The following is a 20,978-nucleotide window of genomic DNA, read 5'->3' as shown; positions in this document are numbered from 1 at the left end:
TTTTTTTTGAGAGAGAGAGAGAATTTTAATATTTATTTTTTAGTTTTCGGCGGACACAACATTTTTGTTTGTATGTGGTGCTGAGGATCAAACCCGGGCCGCACGCATGCCAGGCGAGCGCGCTACCACTTGAGCCACATCCCCAGCCCAAGAAGTCATAATACATTAATAGTATATTTGTGTGTTATTCTCTCTAGGTAGCATCTTGGACAAAATACTGGGCGGCCTTGTGTGGAACACAACTTTTTTACTATGCTGCCAAATCTCTGAAGGCTACAGAAAGAAAACATGTGAGTATTCGTCTAAATTTTTAGCATTGTTTTATAGACCTTTTCGTGATTATAAAGAAAATAGACCTAAAAAGTTGCAAGAATTTTTTGTTCTAACCCAGAAGTTCTTACACTTACTTCTGGTGTGAGTACTGTAATGGAATTATTTTTCCTTACAGCATACCAAGGGAACATCTTGGAATAACCTCTCTTGGGTGTAGTGTCTTTTTTGAATACCATTTTTCCATTGCAAGTATCAAAACTGCACATTACGAGTATCTATCTTGGCATGAAAGCTTACTTACCTCTGAGATTGTGGTTTAGTTGTAGTCTCATTTCCTCGAGTAAAATGTGAAAATCTAGGACCAACATCTAAAGTTCTTTCTATCTCAATCTTGAATACAGTGGTCTAAGTTCTGTTCTCCTGTGCTCCATGTCACTTGACAGAAGCTCCTCTGTACTCTCTTCTCAGGGTAGAATCTCCCTATAAATCCCTTTTGTATGCTGTTTTGTGTTTATATGCCAATGATACAGTCTTTGAAAGGGAGACAGTTTCTCATGTTACATAAATAAAGTCCCTTTGAGAGAAGTTTTATTTCTAAATCATGTGTTTTGGGAAGGGGAAATTGTTTTACCCTACCAAGGAAAGGCAAGCCACTAAAGAAAACTTAAATATTTTTTCTACTTAATAATTTCACAAATGATACTGTATGAATCAGAGGTGTTCTTCTTTATCCTCACAGTTTTAGCCCTTAATCAAACCAAAAGTATAGAAAAGGGCAATTTGGGTTTAAATGGATGTAGGAGGTGCTATGAGATTGCATTGCCTTCCTTATCATGCATTCCCACTAACATGCCGCTTTCCTAAGTTTCATGTCTTGCTTTTCTTAAGGGTGTTATAATTTATGTTTCCGTAAATAACACATTGTGGGGGCTATGTGTGTGTTTTGTTGTTGGTGATGGTCATTGAACCTGAGACCTGGGGCAAGCTAAGCTCATGCTCTACCATTGGGCCACACCACCAACTCCTAGAATCAGATAGTCTTAAGCAGTGGCTTTTTGCTTACTATTCTAGTGGTTCAGGTAGCTCTTTTTTTTTTCCCCCCTAATAGAGAGGTTTTTAAAAATATTTTTTTAGTTGTCAATGGACCTTTATTTTATTTATCTATCTGCAGTGCTGAGGATCTAACCTAGTGCTTCAATACTAGGCAAGTGCTCTACCACTGAGCCACAACCCCAGCCCTTCAGATAGTTCTTGCATTGAGATAAAGGACTGAGTGAGTGATCATTGAGATCCATTCTGTGAATATACTTTGTGTTCTGACTGTTCTGAATGGTCAAATGTAGTTTACAAATGAAAGCATATTCTTTATAAAAGGAGTTTTTAATAGAATGGTGTTCATTGTCGGTAATAATATAAGTGATCCTAGCATACCCTACAAAGTCACACTGATTAGTTTCATTAGCACATTTTGCAGAGTGATTGTCTCTAATTAGTACTCTGAATACAGAGGGAGAAAAAAGGTTGTAGTTAAATTGTGCCGTTTGTCTTCAGATATAGAGCAGGTAGCACTTTGAGATACTCGTTGGTTAAATTTCAGTTGGTTGACAACTTTAAAGAAGTAGGTTTTCAAAAATAAAGTGGGGTTTTGTTTTGTTTTCCTTAGGTTTAATCAGAGCTAAATTATAGAAGTTATAACTGAATTTGTCATATAGTGCATCTGCTAAGCATTGCTTTCTGTTTGGCCTTGCCACTTAATACATACTAATATATACTAATCCATTATTATAGTTTGAAGTTAATTACATGAGATTTCTTTTTTTTTTTTATTTTTTTTTTTTAGTTGTAGATGGACACAATATCTTTGTTTTATTTATATATTTTTGTATGTGGTGCTGAGGATTGAACCCAGTGCTTCACGCATGTGAGGCAAGCGCTCAGCCACTGAGCTATAACCCCAGCCCCTACATGAGATTTCTAATAAATGATGCATATGAAATAATTTAGAAGATGGCAGATTGTAAGAAAATAAAACTGAGTACCCAGAAAATAGACTGAATTCCTTACCTTTTCAGATTTAAGCTATTCAAAACAGGATAGAAGGCATAGAGACAGGTCTGCATCTATATTCAGTATTAATTTGGGGATTAGGAGTGATATGGCACAGAACTAAAAACAATGAAGGAAAAAACAGTTTTGAACTAATTTCAAACAAAATTAAAACACAAACTGAATGAAAATATCTGCTATAGATAAGCAACAGATAAAATCTTTATTATATATAGCACCACTATATTATATTCTTGCCAAAATATTTAACCTGAATTTTATGAGGAAGCAATCAAATTTAGGCTGTGGGACGTTGTATGAGACAGCCAGCCTGGTTTCTTTTTTGTTTTATTATTCTAATTTTTTATACATGACAGCAGAATGCATTTCATTTCATATTACACATGTAGAGCACAATTTTTCATTTCTCTGCTTGTACACAAAGTAGAGTCGCACCATTTGTATCTTCATAGATGTACTTAGGATAATGATGTCCATCTCATTCCACCATCTTTCCTACCCCCATGTCCCCCTCTCTTCTCCTCTCTCCCCTTTGTCCTATCCAATGTTCCTCCATTCCTCCCATGCCCGCCCCCCACAACCCCCATAATGGATCAGCATCCACATATCAGAGAAACCATTCAGCCTTTGGTTTTTTGGGATTGGCTTACTTCAATTAGCATGATATTCTCCAACTCCATCCATTTACCTGCAAATTCCATGATTTTATTCTCTTTTAATGCTGAGTATAGATACCACAGTTTACCCATTTATTTATTTATCTGTTGAAGAGCATCTAGGTTGATTCCACAGTTTAGCTATTGTGAATTGTGCTGCTATAAACATTGATGTGACTGCATCACTGTAGTATGATGATTTTTAAGCCCTTTGGGTATAAACCAAGGAGTGGGATAGCTGGATCAAATGGTGATTCCATTCCAAGTTTTCCAAGGAATCTCTATACTGCTTTCCAGATTGGTTGCACCAGTTTGCAGTCCAGCAATGAATGAAAGCAAAGAGTGTGATCTTTTCCCCACATCCTCACCAACACTTCTTATTGTTTGTATTCTTAATAGCTGCCATTCTGACTGGAATGATATGAAATCTTAGAGTAGTTTTGATTTGCATTTCTCTAATTGCTAGAGATGTTGAACATTTTTTCATATATTTGTTGATCGAATGTATATCTTCTTCTGAAAAGTCTCTGTTCGGCTCCTTAGCCCATTTATTGATTGGGTTATTTGGGTTTTGTTTTGTTTTGTTTTTTGTTTGTTTGTTTGGGTTTTTTTGTTTTGTTTTTGGTGTTAAGTTTTTGAGTTCTTTATGTATACTAGAGATTAGTAGAGATTAGTACTCTGTCTGATGTGCGTGTGGTAAAAATTTGTTCCCATTCTGTAGGCTCTTTATTTGCCTCATTGATGGTTTCTTTTGCTGAGAAGAATCCTTTTAGTTTGAGTCCATCCCATTTATTAATTCTTGATTTTATTTCTTGCGCTTTAGAACTCTTATTAAAGAAGTCAGGCCCTAATCTGATGTGATGAGGATTTGGACCTACTTTTTCCTCTGTTAGGCACAGGGTCTTGGTCTAATTCCTAGGTCCTTGATCTACTTTAAGATGGATTTTGTGCATGGTGAGAGATAGGGGTTTAGTTTCATTTTGCTGCATATGGGTTTCCAGTTTTCCCAGCACCATTTGTTGAAGACGCTATCTTTTCTTCAATATATGTTTTTGGCCCCTGTGTCTACTATGAGATAACTATATTTATATGGGTTTGTCTCTGTGTCCTCTCTTCTTTACCATTGTTCTACAAGTCTATTTTGGTGCCAATATCATGTCATTTTTGTTACTGTAGCACTGTAGTGTAGTTTAAGGTCTGGTATAGGGATGCCACCTGTTTCACTCTTCTTGCTAAGGATTGCTTTAGCTATTCTGGATCTCTTATTTTTCCAGATGAATTTCATGACTGCTTTTTCTATTTTTATGAGTCATGTCATTGGGATTTTGATGAAATTGAATTAAATCTGTATAGTGGTTTTGGTAGCAATCAAATTCAGGTTGTAGGACATTGTATGAGACAGCCAGCCTGGATTCTTTAAAAAAAAAAAAAAAAAAAGGGCAGGTAGAGGAGATGTTAGGGGACAGTCATTCTAGATCAAAAGATACTTGACAGCTAATTGTAGTGTATGTGGTTCTGGTTGAATCCTGGAGTTAAATCCTTTCTCTAAAATACAATTTTTTGTCAATGGGGATCAGAGAAAGTTTGGGAAGAATGTGCAGAAAGAAAGAAGGGACTCTATTTTTTAATGTTTATAAATGAAAGCATACTCATGTAAAAATAGTTTTTAGTGGAAGTGTATTTATTATTAAGAAAATTCATAGATATGTTTGAACCTATCACTACATGGTAGTGAGTGAAAAAATATTGTTTGGTTAAATTTTTAAAATCAAATCTGCACTTGAAAAAACATATTCCATGACTGATTAAGAATAAAACAGAAACATGTCAAAGGGAAATATAAGATGAAATACAGATAGGTAACATATAGGAAAAAAATAATCAACCTTACTAGTTAACAAAAATAACAGAAAGATACTTTTTTGATAATATTGCATTGTCCATAGAGTAGGGAAACATGTACTATGATTCATGGTTATCAGAAACTTAAATTGATATTGTTATGGTGAGATCAATAAAAGAACCATTATAGATGAGTACAAACCACAAGTCAAAGTATAAACAAACTCCCATTGGTATATTAAAAACCAGCAGCAAAAATAACACAAAAAAGTAAATGCATAGAAAAAAGATCTGGGGTGTCTCACCCCAAATGATGATGAATCCTGGGAGCAAAATAGGATTCAGCTGGGGGTCAAAGGCCATTGCACTGTATTTATAGATTGATCCCTCTGTATTGAGGGGCTTATTGCAGAGATTTTTGAGAGGTAAGAAAAGAATATTAGAAACCATATTATCACCCAGCACCATGGCCCATGCCTATAATCTCAGCAACTTCACCATGGCCCATGCCTATAATCCCAGCAACTTCACCATGGCCCATGCCTATAATCCCAGCAACTTCACCATGGCCCATGCCTATAATCCCAGCAACTTCACCATGGCCCATGCCTATAATCCCATCAATTTAGGAGGCTAAGGCAGGAGGATCACAAGTTCAAGGCCAGCTTCAGTGATTTAGAGAGGCCCTTAGCAATATAGACCCTGTCTTAAAATTAAAAAATAAGAAGGATTGGGGATATAGCTCAGTGATAAAGCACCCCTGGATTCAATCCTTAGTACTGAAAAAAGAAAGAGGAAAAAAATCATACTGTCTACTTTAAAATAAATTATGAGTCTCAAGTCAGCTGTTCTTTGGTATTGCTAATTTCATCCCTCATAATATTAAAGCTTATTTCTTTAGCTTTTTTTTAAGTAACTATATTGTTACAAATGTGCTATGTTCAGTCCTTTTTCCCATTTCTTTTCATTGTGAAACATGCATACTACAAAGTAGATAGGTACATACATATTTTAAAGCAAAGTAAATAAAATAAACATGTATTCAAGTTCTACCCAGCCTAAGGATCAGAACTTACCAGACTATCAAAGCCTCCCCAGATTAGCATCCTCTTCCTTTCCCATCAGCTGTCCCCACAGCCCATCACTGTCCTGAATTTCATGTTCCTCATTGCCTTGTTTTTCCTTAGAGATTTATATTTGCTTCCTCACACAATAGTTTTATTTTTTAATTGTACCTGAATGGGTCACATACACATTCTTAAGCACAAGCTTTTTTGTCTGTTTGTTGAGATTCATTGTTGTTGATGCATATAGTTGTCCTTCAATCCTTTTCACAACTGAATAGTCTTCCATTTTATGAGTCTGTCTTGATTTATTGATATCACTCTATTATTAGTGAATATTTGAATGACTTCCATTTCTTTACTATTTCTAACTGTTACTGTGAATATTTTTTTTGCACAGGTTCTCTGGGTTATGTATCTGCGGGATGCAAATATTACTTTACAAGAATATACCAAATTAAGAGTCACAGTCACCAGTAGTAGAATGAAGTTCATATCTTCACCATACTTCTTATTGTTAGGCTCTTTAATCTTGACTAATCCAGTATGGATAAAATGTTGCCTGATCATTTTAATTTGTATGCCCCTATATACTTAACAGTGTTTATTGGTCATCCATGTTTCTTGTTCTGTGAAATGCCTGGATAAATCTTTTACTTACTTTAATTGATAAAAGTTCTTTATATTTCCCAGATGCAAATCTGTTAGCAGTTATTTGTTATAAATACCTTGTTCCAATTTGTTTAACTTATTTTTTTACTCTCTTTATACAGTATTTTTTAAAATTTTTTTTAGTTGTTAATGGATCTTTATTTTATTTATATGTGGTGCTGAGAATCGAACCCAGTGCCTCACACATACTAAGCAAGCACTCTCCTACTGAGCTAAGGCCCCAACCCTATATGTTATCTTTTAGCAGCCTTTTTACACACTGCTAGAGTCAATATGCCAATATTCTAGCGTTTTTGGTTTTTGGGGTTTTTTTTTTGTTGTTGTTGTTTGTTTGTTTGCATTTATGTTCATGAATGAGATTATCCTTTAACTCGGGCAAGTCATGCTCTGAGGGAATGGAAAATAAAACTGAAGCTAGGAAGGTCTGAAAAGAAGTAGGCTGTCTGAAGAGGGCATGTCTACATGCAGCCTACTAGGAAAAGGCCCAAGCTGACCTGGACCAGCAGGAAATTGCAAATTTTTTTTTTTTTTTAAGCTGTAGATGGACACAGTACCTTTACTTATTTATTTTTATGTGGTGCTGAGGATCAAACTCAGTGCCTCACATGTGCTAGGCAGGTGCTCTATCACTGAGCCACAACCCCAGCCCAGGAAGTCACAAATCTGACCTCTCATTAGGAGCAACTGAAAATACACTCTCTCTTAACTTTTGCTCAGTGTCTTTCCCCTAATTATTACTAATTGTTTTTACTAATTATCTTTTTGTCTCAGTTCAAATCAACATCAAATAAGACCGTCTCTGTGGTGGGATGGATGGTGATGATGGCTGATGACCCAGAACATCCAGACCTCTTCCTGCTGACAGACTCTGAGAAAGGTGAACTGTTAGCATGACTAGTGTTGAAGATGCTGTGTGTACCTAACTTGAGGAGCTAAAACTGGTTTAATGTTGAGTGTTCCATTCAACAGGGAACGTGATGGTGTGGCTTTTATCTACTAGGAAGTATTTTTGTCACATAATGTGTTTTAATGAACCCAATATTTTTAGAGCTTATTTTCTCCACTACATAAGCATAAACACTAAAGCCCAAGTAATCCCTAAAGGGATAACCAGGGAGGGAGGGAGGGCATCTGAGGATATCAGCCCCTGTTACTTTAAAATGTCAGCGATTGCCCTGCAGGCAATGCTCCCCTGCCAAGCCCTCCAGTAGGAGGTTGTTCTCAAGTTCTGAAAGTGACAAAGTTTTTCTTTAAAAACTCTTTATTTCATTATTTTAAATTAATTTGTAGGCTCAAATCCCTTGCCAGTTAAGATACTTTATAAAACAGAGACATTTGTGAATACAACAATCGACTATTAACCATTGGATGTCATAAAATGGAAGAGGTAAAAATGGGTTGGGTTTTGTTTTGTCTTGTTTTTGGGTTTTTTTGTTTTTTTGAGAGATAGTCTCCCTAAATTACCCAGGCTGGCCTAGAGCTAACATTCCTCCCACGTCAGCGTCTGGAGTAGCTGAGATTAAAGGCACAAGCTCTTGTGTCTGGCAGAGGAGAAAAAGTGGAGGGTGGACTGTGTAGATCACTCCACACCTCCTGGCTCTTCCTGCCCCTTCAGTGAATGCCACAGGGTCCATGGGAGACTCCTTCCCTGGTTGCTGCTCTTCTCTAATAATGGCCACCATTATTAGTCCACAAGCACCCCAGAGGGGGCCAGAAGAGAGATACTCGCCACATCTGCCAAAACCATCCACTCCAGCAATTCACAACTGAACTCATTAACTTCTGTTGACTTTACAACTGTATCTTGACCTGCATTTATTTAGTTGGTATTTTGTATCAACAGAAATTCTGTTTTTTGGATGCTATAGTTTTAAGTAAAAAATTAAATCTGTATTTAGATGCAGAAAAAAATAATCATAGCAAAATGTCTTGTTTTGAGGGAAATAGATTGATTTACACAATAAGCACTCCCTAGTCAACATTCTCAATTAAAAGCCCCAGCCCCACAAAATCGCAAAGGCATTATTTATAAAATTACATTTTAGAGTAAAATCATTGAATTTTGCTAAGAAATTCTTTGTTTTCCTTAGCATAATATAGCCAAGGTTTTCATAATGTTTGTACTGGGGATTGGGGTTGGGGTATAAATTGTAGCTGTGACCAGCTTAATTGTAGATGTGTTCTGTTCTATTGACCTTAAGTCTGTATCTGAATTCAGTAATCAAAACAGTGTTATCTGACCTAGTAAACATTGGGTGAAGAAGCAGTTGCTTCTGAAAGTGAAAACTTTTAAGTGTTAAAATCTCAAAGGAAAGCTGGATAATATTTGAATCTAGTCAGGCTCCTCAATCACTGAAGGCAGATATAAAGAAAAGTATACTTCAGAAGAATTGTGAAATAAGAACTTACATCAGTGAGAAAAGTAAGCAAAGCTCAACTCAGAGCAGCCTTTAGTACATGTATCTTTCTCATTTTATTCTTTACTCATCTTAATATATATAGCCATATAAATACCCTTAGTGTGTCAGCCTTGATTAGTCAGCATAGGAACTCCTGAATACACGCCACACAATGATTTCCAATTTCATAAAAGAGAAAAAAGACATCTTAGACATTTCCAGTGAGCCCCCAGCCGAACTCTCCAGTTCTGCAGTGATCCTGATAAATGACTGGTTGACTCAAGGCTGAAAGCTGAGCCCATGTTGATGCTACCTGATTAATCCTTAATCATGTTGAATAGCTAATGTTTATGTATTTTTAAACAACACAGGTTGAAGCCCTTTGGCTGCAAAAACTTATTAACATCTAATTTTAGATCATCTATCCACAGAGACAAACCTGGAGAAGCCATCTTTATGTATATATTATTTTAAAGATCATTTATAAGCTGTAAAACAGTGACTTTCTGAATATAGGATAGCATTTGGATGGGTTACACAGAGAACTATTCTTTTTATTTGTAGTAGGAGACTAGGTATTAAATGAATAGGATCCTGAAACAGAACTCTAGTGATGTTTAATTCACTCTTTAATATCTGGAAGAGTTACTATGTGGTAAAATCCTTATCGCTTTCTTGTTTTTGGTAATTATAGGGAATTCATACAAGTTTCAAGCTGGCAGTAGAATGAATGCAATGCTGTGGTTTAAGCATCTGAGTGCAGCCTGCCAAAGTAACAAACAACAGGTGAGTTTTTTTCTTAATTGTCAGAACAGTTTGTAACTTGGGAACATAAAAAGAGGTCCAGTCGGGCATGGTGGTGCACACCTGTAATCCCAGCTGCTTGGGCGTCTGAAGCAGGAGGATCAAGGTCAGTCTCAGCAACTTAACAAGACCCTGTCTCAAAATAAAATATATAAAGGGTTGGGATACGGATTGGTGGTCAAGTACCCCTGGGTTCAGTTCCCAGTGCCTAAATAAATAAAGTTCCCAAAAGAACTAGACTTGTTTTCTTAATGAACTGGGAAAATGGTGGTGTTTTTATTCTTGTTAGTAATAGTCAACAGAACGTGAAGTTTACACTTTAGTCAGGAGCTAGATAATAAACAAGTAAACAAAAAGCAAAATTCCAATTCATAAGAACTATGTAATAGAATTGTGTGAAATAGAGAGTAGAGACAGCTTCAGATACCCAAAGCTAAATCAGTGAGACTTTCCCCCCAAGGTGATGATAGTGACATGAATGACAAGAAGGAACCATCCATGTGAGGATTAGGGAGCGCAGAGTGCTGGAAAAGGGACCAGCCCATGCAAAGACCCTGAAGCTGGAACTAGCTTAGTGTTCAAGATAGAAAAGGGAGCTAGCATCGGTGCAGCATAGCAAGAGGACAGCTCTAGGTAGGGCAAGAGCAAGGTGGCCTCTAAATTAACAAAAACTGTTCCTATTCATCTTTGATTGATGGCCACTTGAGGTAGTTTCCTGTGGTTGCAGTGAAACCAAAATCCCTCTTTATCTTATTGTATATTTTTGTTTTACTGAAACAAAGATGGTCTAATGGAAAGGCTTTCACTACAGAGAAGAAGGAATCTATCACATTGTTTTCCTCACTCTGTTGCAGAGTTAAGATTTGAATCACAAATTGGTAGATAACAAGTAAATGTAATTACAAAAATTTCTTTATACATTTCATAGAACTAGACTCCAGTTAAGTATATTTAAAAATCATTGACCTAGGGTATTGATAATGCCAAAGAACACAGTAAATGTTATCAGTAGCTAATTTTGAATAATATAATACTCTAAGTTGAGAAAGCTTATAAAAGTATTTTTTACCTTCTGATATTAGTATTCAAGTTATTACCTCTTAAGAAACTGAGGCTCAGAGATACTGAATCACTTAGGTAGAGCAAACAAGTAAAAAAAGTGGTAGACCTGCAACATGAACTCTTTAAGTCCATTCTTTATGAGTATTGTTGGTGTGAGCTTTGTTCTCTCATTTTTATTTCACTTCTTTGTGAAAGACTAATATTTTAGTAACCTCCACAAAGTACATGAAATACAAAAGTTCTTTTCTTGCCTGTCACATTAGTATCTGGGACAGAATGAAACAGATCTTTTGCCCAAGACAAAAGCCTTTCAGGATTCACTTATTATGCTACATGTTTTCTTTAAATGGAGCTTAGGAGCCAGGCATGGTGGCACACACTTGGAATCCCAGCAGCTCGGGAGGCTGAGACAGGAGGATTATGAGCTCAAAGCCAGCCTCAGCAACTTAGCGAGGCCCTAAGCAACTCATTGAGACCCTGTCTCTAAATAAAAATATTAAAAAGGGCTAGGGAAATATGGCTCAGTGGTTAAGCACCCTTGGGTTCTATCTCTGGCACCAAATAAATAAATAAATGTAGCTTAGGGTATTAAGTCTTGTTTATTAAAAATAACCCTCAGATTCTAAGATTAATCTAGGCCGTATTTACACACCAGCATGGAGGCACAGTTTCTTTCACTGTGCATTGGTAGACCTTTCTGCTAACAAAGTCAGCCAAATGTGCATAAATAGGTTTGTTGTTTTGTTGTTGTTTCTTTGCTCCACATTTGTAAGAATCAGGGTGACGCAAACTTACAAAAAGAACCTGCAAAATTTGAAAATTTTTAGAAGACTGATTCAAATGCAAAATACCTAAAATGACAGATAATTTAGGAAGAAATGAGACTTTTACTCTTTACTATGGATTTTTTAAAACCAAACTTGGGAATTTACATTTTAAGCACATGAGCATTGTATTATATTTGATTTATAATTCGGTTGTGATTATATTTCCCATAGAATTCTCATTCAGAAGCTGGCACATCTAAGAAACACAGGGTTTTGAGTATAAGAGCTTTCAGAAAGAAAGACAGATGACCTGTGAGAACTGTTGAGCTGTGTTAAAGGACAGGGAGGAGATCACTGGTATACAGAGAGCCAGGGCAACCTGGAAACAGTTTTCAGGATTGAGTGGATTTGTTTGTTTGTTTCTTGTTTGGGGTTTTGTTTTCTTGTTTGTTTGTTGTTATTTTTTTAAAACCTTTTATTAGTTCTTTAACTGTAGAATTCATCAACTAATTTCTAAAAATGAAAAGCATTTCGGAGAATTATTGAATTTCAGATTTTGTACAATCTGTAAGCAGTAAATTATTATAAAACCTATTGATCTTTCAGAGTCATAAAGTATTAGATCAGAATTGTGTAATGAATTTTGGTTCTTTTCACAAAGAAGTTCATAATAATTTCAATAATGATTTCATAAAACTGTTCCTAATAATCGTTATAAAAGCATCTGTGATGATTTTTAAGATGTGCATGTAGGAATTGATTGTGACATACAATGAAAATGATGGCAAGCCTGCCTGTCTGGAATTTCATCCCTGTAAGAACCATAGTTAGTTCATTCAGTAAGCACCTGTGTGGAGCCCCCATCTTTCTTGGCTTTCATGGAGCTGAGAAAGATACCCTTTCTGCCCTTTCCTCCTGTCTAGATATCAATTTTTTTGAAAGAGCAAATTAATTTAGTGATTTTTTTCTCTAAACTGTTATAGTATATTACATTCATTATTCATAAATTATTGAAATGCCTTCTAGTGCATTCCTTTAAAATATATGTAAGTCAGAAAGATTTGGGCTTGCCTAAAAGACAAGGAAAGATAAGAAATACTAGTTTGAAAAACAGCTTTTAAAGAATTAATTTGTGATGCTTATATATTTCAGGTTCCTACAAACTTGATGACTTTTGAGTAAAAGCCTGAAGAGGAAGAAGTGGAGCTCTGCTCCTGGGTAAGAGCTGGGGCCTGACGGAAAATGCCAGCGGCAAACCATCCTGTGCCAGGAAGAGCCCACAGGCTCCATCCCAGCCTTGGGAATGCTGAACCAAAAAGCACTCATTTCAGGGAATAAAGTGAGATATTCCCAGAGAACAAATTGGAGTTGCGAAACAAACTGCCATGAACCATGCTTCTTATCTCTGAACTGACCTGTGGAAACCACTGCCTTAAAAGAGTGAAAGGAAAACCAACATGAAACACCAAATAGTGTGTGTGAATCTTCTGGCAGTGCTGCGCTTGGGATAGGTCATAGCTGATTTCCATTTCTTTTAACTTTGTACTGATTTTGGAGGGGGGGGATCATCTTTTTTTAAGATACACTCTGAAAAGGAACATGTTTCTTGTGGATGGTACCGGTACCAGGAGCTGGTTTTGAATGTGGTGATACTCGGATACTTTAATTTCGCGGGATTTTACCAGCAGCCCACCTGCAAGGTTTGTTCAGCCTCCAGTAGTCCATATCCTCACTGGTTTTCTCTCACAGCAAGAATGTAGGATTAGAAATGTTGATAATGTAAGTTGTTGGGTTTGTTTGGGATGGGGGAGGAAGGGCTGGTTTTGGTTGAGGGGAGATCTTTTTAAACACTAAACTTCTGAATTGAGTACTGTCTGGGGAACAATATTTCCTGCAGGAGGCACAAAGCCCGAGTGTTCATCTACCAGTTCTTTAAAATAGGTTCTAAAAACCATGGTTGTTTCTAACTGGGTTTCGTGTTTAACTTTCTGTATGAATTCAATGTTGAATGATAGATCTGCTTAGTAAAGAATGTAATCTCAAACTTTCCTGAGAAGGATTTTACAATGACTAAATTTTTTTCAAGTTAATTGGATTATCCCTCTCCCAGTTTCAGGGAGTCATCAGAGGTGATAATATTGATATTTTGCCAGGATATTTTCTTTTACAGTGTTTAATGTGCGTAATGCCAGAGTTATTTTTTTATTGTTTGTTTTGTTTTTGTTCAGTATGATATTCAAGATCATATTTGTTTAAAAGATTCCTCATAAATATGTATGTATTTTATCATAAGACAGTAATTTTAAGAGGGATAAAAGACAAGTTTGAGGATCTAGGAGTTTTAAGTATTAAACCCTTCTTCCTTTTATGACTTACCTTAAACATACCAAAACATTTTTCTTAAAACTGAACTATAAGTCCTTGACATGAACCTATATTGTCAGTAGTTAACCAAGAAGTTTTGAGAGAACTCTTCTATGCAACAGTGCATCCACTTTCTAAAATAAACGTCAAATTTAGAAGTTAAAAGGTGTGATACCTTAGAATTTTAACAAAAAAAAAATTGCACCTGAACAAAACTGTCAGATGTTACAAACTCATGAGACATCATAAATTTTAGCAGTGGTCCAGAGTAAGAAATGTTTTTTGACTGATACCTCCTAATAGACTTATTACTTTGGGCCTCATATAAAATTTCTCACATTTATTTTCTTAGTAAATTGTATAAATTTTATTGTAAGTTTCGCCCTCAAGTCCAAAAAACAAACAAAAAATATTGTGTATACAAATAATAAGCTTAAAATGTATCCAAAGGAAAGTAAAAGAACTTTTTCTGAGTGTTAAATTTTTTGATTTCATTTTGTGTTTGGAAAAGATGTTAACAGTTCAGATAGATTTCTCATATAATAGTTACAAATACATTTTTTTCTGGGTTGTAGTGACACAGGCTGGAGAGGGCAGAGTGTTGCCTGTGCTGAATGATTTTTCAGTTAATGATCTAAGCTTAACCCATGTTGGGTGCCTAAAAACACCTGCGTAGCCAGCAGTATTACTATGTAGACCTTGCACATCTTACTTCTGTTTTGCATTTTTTATAAATTTCTTACTTTGTTTATTTCTCTTCAGAATAACATTTTTAGCAGTGTATGTGCTTTCCAAAAAATATTGTGAATAAGAACCCTGTGGATTTTTTTATTATTATTTTGTGTGTCATAAATAAGCTAAGGGTAGGTATGTTGTAGGTTAACCATATCTGGGAGATATGCAACTGGAAGTCAGAGCCTGACATCTCACAGTTTTGCCAAAGAGAGCAAACTAAGTTGGAAGATGTGTTTGATATTTTCAGCTCTAAACATTAATGAGTGCTTGTACAGAATAAGAATAGTGTTCACATTTGGGTAACAGTCCATAGACAGAGTTGTGGCCTCTGACTGTCTGAAATTTAACCTAACAGTACAGTAGAAATTGTTTCTATCTTCAGATTTGTCTATTCAAAAGATTACTCGTTTCTTTTTAAGATTATTCATAGCATTTGAAGTAAATTGAAATCGGTGGGAAATGAATTACAATAGTGTAGGTGAATTTTTGACCTGTCATTCACAAAATATCATCTGGTTATAATTCAAACAAAGAAAATATAAGTCACCAAACTATATTGAATATTTAGGTAGTTTGTTAGTAGGAAGATAAATCTTATCAAACCTGCCCTTGATTGTAAATCAGTGATCCAAAAACTCAAAATTTTCATCAGCATTAAACTCATTTTTTACCATAGGCAAGAAACTCAGTTATTATTTAAATTTAAGCTGATGCATAAGCATAGTGATTGGCATATCAGTGGCATGGGGTAGTAGTATACAGAACTAGCCACAATACAATTTGAGGCACATCTCATGTAACAACTTATTTGAACATGGAAGCTTATTTTCTATATGAAAGTAACATATCAGTTTTTAAAATATAACTATAAAACCATCACCTAATGGTCTTCTGGGCACTGTTTTTTGGTTTCATGTATCTTCTGTGTTCAGACTTTGCTTAATTTTCATAGTGTTATTTTTAAAACTGTAAGAATTGAAAGACAAATGATCAAACACACCTTCCTATTCTGTTTTCTTCACTGTGTAAATATTATTTGTACAAGCATTACAAAAAGGGATCCAAACAATTTGAGTTGGAGTGTTTTTTCTCCCTAGGCATGTGCTTCAATGGCAAATATTTTTCTGTGTGAAAAATGCCATATAATTACTGCACTGCCTCTTTACAGGCTGTATTGGTATTGGGTATTTCTATATATCAACTCACAGTGTTTATAGCTGCAAAGTTTTTATAAACAGCTTTTTTCCTCTTCTAGAAGATTCATAAGGGAGCTCAAAAAGACCTATTGCTATAGAAAGTAAAAAAGAGTAGTCTCTAGTAGATCTGTTAGTTGAACCCGGGGCCCTCTAAAATTAGCAGCCTATCATTCTCTTAAAATCATTAGAATTTACTTGGCCAAATGTTTAGCATCTGTCTTTTTTCCCTAAGGTTAAATCTGTACTGCTGTATACATTTATTACTGAAGGACATCATATTAGGAAATCATTACTAGTAATAGATTTAATCCATTGGCTTTTTAGAAGAACATATCAATTATTGATTTCCTTGTTTTTTGAGGCACATTCTTTTACAACCAGGTTTTAAACCACTATATTATTTTCTTCTGCAAGCACGGGGTGCCAGTGTTACTTAACAGGAGATAATCTTTAATAAAAAGAAACCCTGTATCTCAAAGGCCTTTGAAATGATTGGATCCCTTTTTGAAAATGAAGGTTATTTCCCCGCTGTGCTGGTGGAATAGGAGTGCTACTGTTGTGTGAGGAAGCAGTGAGGTTTGTCTGACTTCCTTCAGTGACCTTTTAGGGTTTGCTTTTGTTTTTCTCTCTTCTTTCTTTACTTCTTTCAAAATTAGTAAATTTATGATTTTACAGCCAGAGTGTATTCTGTTTTTTCTAAGCCTTTGAGATAACAAAAATTGCTGCTAAATCACATTGATGATAAATGACACATTGATGATAAATGTGGACCTTTTTAAAGTGATTTAAGTACCTTTTGATTTTGTTCTCCTAAAAATGGCTTGTGTCTAAAGTGACTTTTTTTTTCTATTTAGAGGGTTCTAATGAAAGAGATTTGTGCATAAAACTTTTAAGCTTATTGAAAGCAATTGCATTATACCTATATCTCAAGTTGTAATATGGTAAAATTTTGGTCAGTGCCTTATCAATTTGAAGACCATTCTTAGGGCATTGAGTACAGTTTGCCCTCTTAGTTCAGGAGCATGCTCTCCACCATCTTAATCTTACAGCAAGTCTAAGGATGTCTGTGCAGATCCTCCAGGTGCTTGTTGCAGTCCTCCTTGGGTTTCGAGTCTTTTTTTATACAACTTCCTCCCTGCTTCTCTCTTTTCCAGGTAGGAGAATGAAAATAAATCCACTCAAATCAATCTTTTGATAAGCACTCCTGAAAAAACAGCTTTGAAGAACATCCATCCAGCTGGGTTCATTTTTTTCTCTTGTTTGAGCATAGAGTTAATAATAATCAGCCCCTCTTGGAAATCCCTAAAATAATAAATATCCAGGAAGATTAATTTGGTTTTTATTAAAGCTACTAGAATCTTGTAAGCACAGTTCCTGTGGCCAGAAATGAGATTTTATTTGCTTCATCCTTATATTTAAATAAGACTCAGAATGAACAAGCAGTCACTTAACGTACCAGATATGGCTTACCTGAAAATATTTGTGCAGCACAGTGAAAAGGACTCCAGTGTATAGACATTTAGAGACTAACCTAGCTTTCTCAGTGAACGCAAATCTCAGAAATACTTTTGCTTCTCTGAGATTATTAGAAGACCTGGAGCACTGTTGTTTATCTGTGTCAGGATGCTCTTTTTACACTTTTTAAAGGGCTATTATGTTCTAGAGTAGCAAAGTAGATAAACATAGTATTTAAACCTAAATGAAAGGGTAATTGGTCCTAGAGGGTTATTAGCAGAATTTAAATTTTGATTCTAGCCATTTGAACTGCAAAGCAATGATGGGGTTAAAAGAATATGTAGAGTGCTTTGGGATGCAACTTTTTTTTTCCTTAATAGAAAAGAAGAAAACTTCATAAATATTAGCTGTGCTTTAGATTAGATGCCAAGTAAGAAATATTGCCTCCCTTGAAGATACCTTCCCCATTAGAACGACTCCCATATGTAGTCCAATAATTATTGATTTAATAGGTATGACTATAAAAATAGCTGATAATAAGTCACCAAATTCTCAGTATTTTCTCACCTTTATTATTGGCATTCATTGCGGGGATCTGGTTCCCAACATATTCTAAAGGAGATCAAACATCTGTGGGAATAAATACCTAGTGATGATAATATTCAGGAAAACACAAGCCATTTTTTTTTCTTCTTTATCCCAGTTAACTTGAGGTACTCTAATGAAGCATTCAATTGCATTATGACCTCCTTGAGTGATGTGCAACTTGGTTCCTCTCTCTTTTTGTTTCTTTTTAATATGCAAATGTGAGTGTGTGATCTTCAGTGTGTTTGCATAAGCTAATTTAAAATGAATTTAAGAACAGTTTTCTGAAATATTTCTATTGAAATAAATGACTTAAAATTATTGATTGTGTAAGAATGTTTTGTTACCATATTTGCAGTTCTGTCATTAACTATTTTATCAAATCCAAATCAATTTTAAATTGATTTTTCCCCTTTTCAAAAGTAACCTCAAGGATTGTTGGTCCAAGGCAAGTTCTGTGTAGACTTTAATTGCTCTTCCCCAGCCCAGAATGAGGGTACACCATGTCATGTAGACCAAGGGGGTCTTAGAGATTAGAAGGCAAGTGTGTGTAGTATTTCCAACTGTCTCCCCAGTGTGGATCTGTAATATGAGCAGCCCACAAAAGGCCTCTTTGCTGATTCTCTGTTCCATAGGTTCTGCAACACATTGTTTCATTTTACTGTTTCGGAAAACAGAATCCATTGTCCAGCCTTTGGCGCTTTCAGTCAGAAGTGCAAAACTCCCTGTGTTGAGTCTCCTGCAGGTCATTGGCTGGCCTGTTGGCCACACCCAACCTAATAATTCCATGGGAGCTCAGCTTCAATGTAACCATAACTCAGTTTTCCACAATTATTTCACCTCTTTAGTAGCCTTTGAAAGTTTTCACTATTTCTTTATAGGAGCCAAACAATGGCAGTTCTCCAGAGAGGTCAGCCTGTCTTTACCTCACACACTGCCTGCCACTTTGCATACATCAGTTCAACATGTACGCATAAGTTTCTGAGCCCCATTTACTCCTTTATTAGTTGTCACCGATCCGGTATCCTATCATCTTCATTATCCTAGCTATCTATGTGGTGAAGTAACTATGTTCTTCAGAGTTGCCTTAGCTGTTCTTGACTCTTTTATCCTCCCTGTGAATTCTAGGATCAGCTTGTCATGTTCAGGGAAAATACTTTTGTTGGCATTGTTTTGATTTTTAGATTAATTTAAGAATTAGCCTGTTTTGAAAAGTTTCTTTTCTTTTTTTTTTTTTTTTTGTCTATAAACATGGATTGTTTCCATTTTTCAGGGCCTTTAATATCCTTAAATAACATTTTACAATTTTTTCCCTAGTGGTTTCAGTACATTTATTTTAGTGTATATCTAGGAAATTCCTTTTAACTATGACTTTTTTTCTTATATTTCCTCATTAATTTTATTATATATAGGAATGAGATTGATTTTTACATGTGATTCTTATGTTCAGAAACTTTTTGAAATTCCTCATCTAGCTGCTAACAGTTTGTCTATAAATTTTGTTGAAATTATAATAACTGCAAATAAGGACAGTTGTCTCTTCTTCTTGTCTTCGTTTGGCTAGGACTCCAGTACAATATTGGGTTAGATGCAGTGATAGCATGTCAAAGAAGAATTTAACTACCTAGTCTTTCAGAAAACCTCAGTATATAGCACAGCCCCAATGTGAACCCTGAGTTTGTTATAACGTAGCACAAATATAATTTTTTCTATTTTATTTTTAGATAAACCTTCAGCTTAAATCTACTTTTTCTTGCAATGCATATTTATAGTCTTAGGCAGAAAACGAGTGTCCATTTACTCTTGGCCACCACTGGATGACTTATTAGTGTATCCATTGTCAGTACTAAATAAAATACTGGGCCACAGAATATTGCAAAATCTAAGGTATCAACATGTAATTAAATTTCTTGCCCTGTGCTGCTGGTTCTGACATCAGAGGGGTCCAAGGAAGTCATAAAGGGGGGGAACCACAACTTGGAACCAACCAACATCTTGACATTTGTCCCAGAAAGAACTACAGGACTGAGTCATTAAGCAAAGCACAGGTAAAGATTTATTTAAAGACAGCAGTATGGCATCCCCCCAGAGTATGGGGGTCCTCAGGAAGACAAGTGACAGCAAGCACTCAGGTTCTGAGTCTCTTATTTATATTTTTATATATAAATAATATATAGATAGGTAGATAGATATATGTGTATATGTATATAATTTTGATCCTAAGCAGGTAAGCTATTAGATTTTACTGATTTGGAAAATGCTTACAGACTTGCTTAGAGATCAAGTCCCATGGCAGCTGCCCTATACTTGGAAGTCAGAAAGTTGCTCTTTGGTGAGTCTTGCCATTTGTCACTAGTAGGCACGTTGCATAAACTTTTCAGGTGGGTGGCATTTTAATTAATAATATGTCTGTTCTCTTATAAGCATGCATTGAATATTCTGCTTATCTTTAACTGAAGAAGCAAACAACATAAGTCAGGATGTTTTTAGAGGTCTCCATTTACTAAGGATCTCTCCCCATTTTAAGGGCACATTTTGTTTCTCAATTGGAAGTGATTTTGTCTCCCAGGAGATATTGTCAGTGTCTGTGGATTTCTGGTTATCACAATTGGGAGAGGGTTTTACTGGCAACTAGTAGGCAGAGTTAAGGAATGCGGTTAAATGTCCTACAGTGTTTAGGACAACCCTACCCCCCAAGAATTACCTGTTCTAAAACGTCAGCATGTGAAGAATAAGATCTCATAAATTCAACGTATTCTAGTTGTAGGAAAGACTTCAGCTGCTGTTTGGACTTTGAACTCTTCCCTGGAAGTTAACCTTTTTTGAAGAAGTTTAGCATACTATATCTAGAAAGAGATAATAGCGTGTGAATGTATTCCTGACCTGAGCCATAATGTGTTATTCTTGAAGTTCTAGTTATGTTAGTTAGCTGACTTACACTAGGTAGTTTAAGTGTTTCAGCCTAAAGGGTCTTAACATTCTAAGTGAGCACAGATCTGCAGAAATGTTCATCTTCTGTGTGGTTCTTGCAGGTCTG

The 20,978-nt window shown here is 35.6% G+C and overlaps 1 protein-coding gene across 1 annotated transcript in view; it reads left to right on the top strand.

The window, feature by feature from the left end:
• Positions 1-18,262, top strand: part of Ralgps2 (Ral GEF with PH domain and SH3 binding motif 2) — a 117,144-nt gene extending 98,882 nt beyond the window's left edge. Inside the window, exons 16-19 of the mRNA XM_048810221.1 lie at positions 198-290; positions 7,346-7,451; positions 9,668-9,759; positions 12,759-18,262. Coding sequence (XP_048666178.1) covers positions 198-290; positions 7,346-7,451; positions 9,668-9,759; positions 12,759-12,788 — 321 coding nt within the window. The 3' untranslated portion in view covers positions 12,789-18,262. The remainder of the gene's footprint in view (positions 1-197; positions 291-7,345; positions 7,452-9,667; positions 9,760-12,758) is intronic.
• The last annotated feature ends 2,716 nt before the right edge of the window (positions 18,263-20,978 follow it).

This window comes from Marmota marmota, unplaced genomic scaffold, assembly GCF_001458135.2.
Source record: "Marmota marmota marmota unplaced genomic scaffold, marMar, whole genome shotgun sequence".
NCBI lineage: Eukaryota > Metazoa > Chordata > Mammalia > Rodentia > Sciuridae > Marmota > Marmota marmota.
Note: the sequence above shows the minus strand (reverse complement) of the source record. Positions and strands in the feature narration are given on the sequence as shown.